Source organism: Scylla paramamosain, chromosome 39, assembly GCF_035594125.1.
Source record: "Scylla paramamosain isolate STU-SP2022 chromosome 39, ASM3559412v1, whole genome shotgun sequence".
NCBI classification, from domain to species: Eukaryota; Metazoa; Arthropoda; class Malacostraca; order Decapoda; family Portunidae; genus Scylla; species Scylla paramamosain.
The window spans coordinates 14,559,882-14,562,381 of NC_087189.1; the positions used below are offsets into that span (position 1 = coordinate 14,559,882).

The window sequence follows — 2,500 nt, forward strand, 5'->3', positions numbered from 1 at the left end:
TATCACCTACCTGCCAACTAAGCTCAAGATGGGGGGTGGGTGGCCTGAGGAGGAGGAGGAGGAGGAGGAGGAGGAGGAGGAGGAGGAGGAGGAGGAGGAGGAGTAGACAAAATTAGTTGTTATTCTGTCTTCCTTATTTGTGTTCTGAGTTTATTTTTTTGTTCCTTGGAAGATAAACAGGAGGAGGAGGAGGAGGAGGAGGAGGAGGAGGAGGAGGAAGAAGAGGAGGAAGAGGAGGAGGAGGAGGAGGAGGAGACAAAATGAGTTACTATTTCGTCTTTTTTATTTGTTATTATTTTGATTTCTCATTTTTGTTCCTTGGAAGATAAACAGGAAGAAGAGGAAGAGGAAGAGAAGAAGAAGGAGGAGGAAAAGAAGAAAAAGAAGACGATAACGGAAGACAGTGGGGAATAAAAAATCACTAATGATAGACTAAAAAGCAAAGATGTGATAAAAGAAAAGAGATGAGAGAAGGAATTGGATAATGAAAGAGAAAAATGTGTGATTGGGGAGAGTAAAGATTGCGGAAGAGGAGGAGGAGGAGGAGGAGGAGGAGGAGGAGGAGGAGGAGGAGGAGGGAGAAGACAGAGAAGCAGGAAGATGAAGATAATTAAAAAGACGTAATGGCAAGGAAATGTGCAAAGAGAAAGAAAAGAAAGAAAGAATGAAAGAAAAAAGAAAGAAAGAAAGAAAAGTTTTTGCAGAAATATAATGCTACAAATTAAAATAAGAATAAGAATAAAAAGAAAAGAGAAAGAAAAAGAAAAGATAATCATCATCAACAAAGAAGAAGAAGAAGAAGAAGAAGAAGAAGAAGAAGAAGAAGAAGAAGAAGAAGAAGAAGAAGAAGAAGAAGAAGAAGAAGAAGAAGAAGAAGAAGAAGAAGAAGAAGAAGAAGAAGAAGAAGAAGAAGAAGAAGAAGAAGAAGAAGAAGAAGAAGAAGAAGAAGAAGAAGAAGAAGAAGAAGAAGAAGAAGAAGAAGAAGAAGAAGAAGAAGAAGAAGAAGAAGAAGAAGAAGAAGAAGAAGAAGAAGAAGAAGAAGAAGAAGAAGAAGAAGAAGAAGAAGAAGAAGAAGAAGAAGAAGAAGAAGAAGAAGAAGAAGAAGAAGAAGAAGAAGAAGAAGAAGAAGAAGAAGAAGAAGAAGAAGAAGAAGAACAACAACAACAACAACAACAACAACAACAACAACAACAACAACAACAACAACAACAACAACAACAACAACAACAACAACAACAACAACAACAACAACAACAACAACAACAAGACCACCACCACCACCACCACCACCACCACCACCAGTACGACAAAAAAAAAAAAAAAAAAAGATAAATAAATAAAAAATAAACAAATAAAAAAATATCAAACCATAATCAACAACATTATAAAAGCGAAGACAAACAAATAAGCCTCCCATTGTCTCACCAGCTAATTACTGGACAGGTAACAAAGGTGAAACAGCAGCAGGGTTTCCGCCGCCTAATTACCCTCCATTTACTAACGCTGATTACCTGAGTCACCTGTACCTTCCTCTAATTATCTCCCGTGTTATGTAGAACGCTCTCTCTCTCTCTCTCTCTCTCTCTCTCTCTCTCTCTCTCTCTCTCTCTCTCTCTCTCTCTCTCTCTCTCTGCTTCTTGTTCTTTTCTTGTTCTTGTTCTTGTTCATCTTCCTTGCTTCCTTCCTCCACCTTCTTCTCCTCCTCTTCTTCTTCTCCTCTCTTTATTTTCCTCTTCATCTTCCTTTTCTTCTTCTTCTTCTTCTTTTTCCACTCTTCTTAAGCAATTTTATTCTTTTCTACGATCTGATTTCTTCTTCATCAACCTCTTCTTCCTACTTTTCTTTTTCTTCTTTCTCTTCCTCTTCCTTCTTCTGAATACCATATTTCTGATTTTCAATTTCTTCTTCCTTCTCCTCCTCCTCCTTATTCTCTTTTTTTCTCTTTCTCTTCTTCCTTTCCTTCTCCTTTCTTTCTTTCATATAAATCACTACATTAATTTGTGTTTCTTGACGTTAACGAGAGAGAGAGAGAGAGAGAGAGAGAGAGAGAGAGAGAGAGAGAGAGAGAGAGAGAGAGAGAGAGAGAGAGAGAGAGAGAGAGAGAGAGAGAGAGAGAGAGCAATTGATTTAGTATTTTCTTATTACAATTTTCGGTTTTGTTTCATATTTTTCTAGTAGTAGTAGTAGTAGTAGTAGTAGTAGTAGTAGTAGTAGTAGTAGTAGTAGTGGTGGTAGTGGTGGTGGTGGTGGTTCTTATGTATTTCGTAAAAGAATAAAAAAAAAAACGAAAAAAAAAATCCAGAAACAATAAAACTCAAATTGTTATAAAGTTTCACGTTTTATTTAACTTTTTTCATCGTTTTTCCTTTTTTATTTCCTTCTTTTCTGTGTTGCTTATTCCCTTTCATTTAGAGACTAGAGGAAGAGAAGACGAAATACTCGTATATAAAGAGAAGAGAAGAGAAGAGAAGAGAGAGAGAGAGAGAGAGAGAGAGAGAGA

The 2,500-nt window shown here is 36.9% G+C and overlaps 2 protein-coding genes across 4 annotated transcripts in view; one reads left to right on the forward strand and one right to left on the reverse strand.

Moving 5' to 3' along the window:
• The window catches only part of LOC135092278 (meiotic recombination protein SPO11-like), a 12,027-nt gene extending 11,619 nt beyond the window's left edge, over positions 1-408 (forward strand). For all 3 annotated transcript variants that reach the window (XM_063990728.1, XM_063990727.1, XM_063990726.1), the window contains one exon: positions 1-408. This exon is cut by the window's left edge and continues 74 nt beyond it. In XM_063990728.1, coding sequence (XP_063846798.1) covers positions 1-106 — 106 coding nt within the window. In that variant the 3' untranslated portion in view covers positions 107-408.
• Positions 1-2,500, reverse strand: part of LOC135092279 (prefoldin subunit 5-like) — a 40,129-nt gene that overhangs the window by 22,950 nt on the left and 14,679 nt on the right. The gene's annotated exons all lie outside the window — the stretch shown is intronic.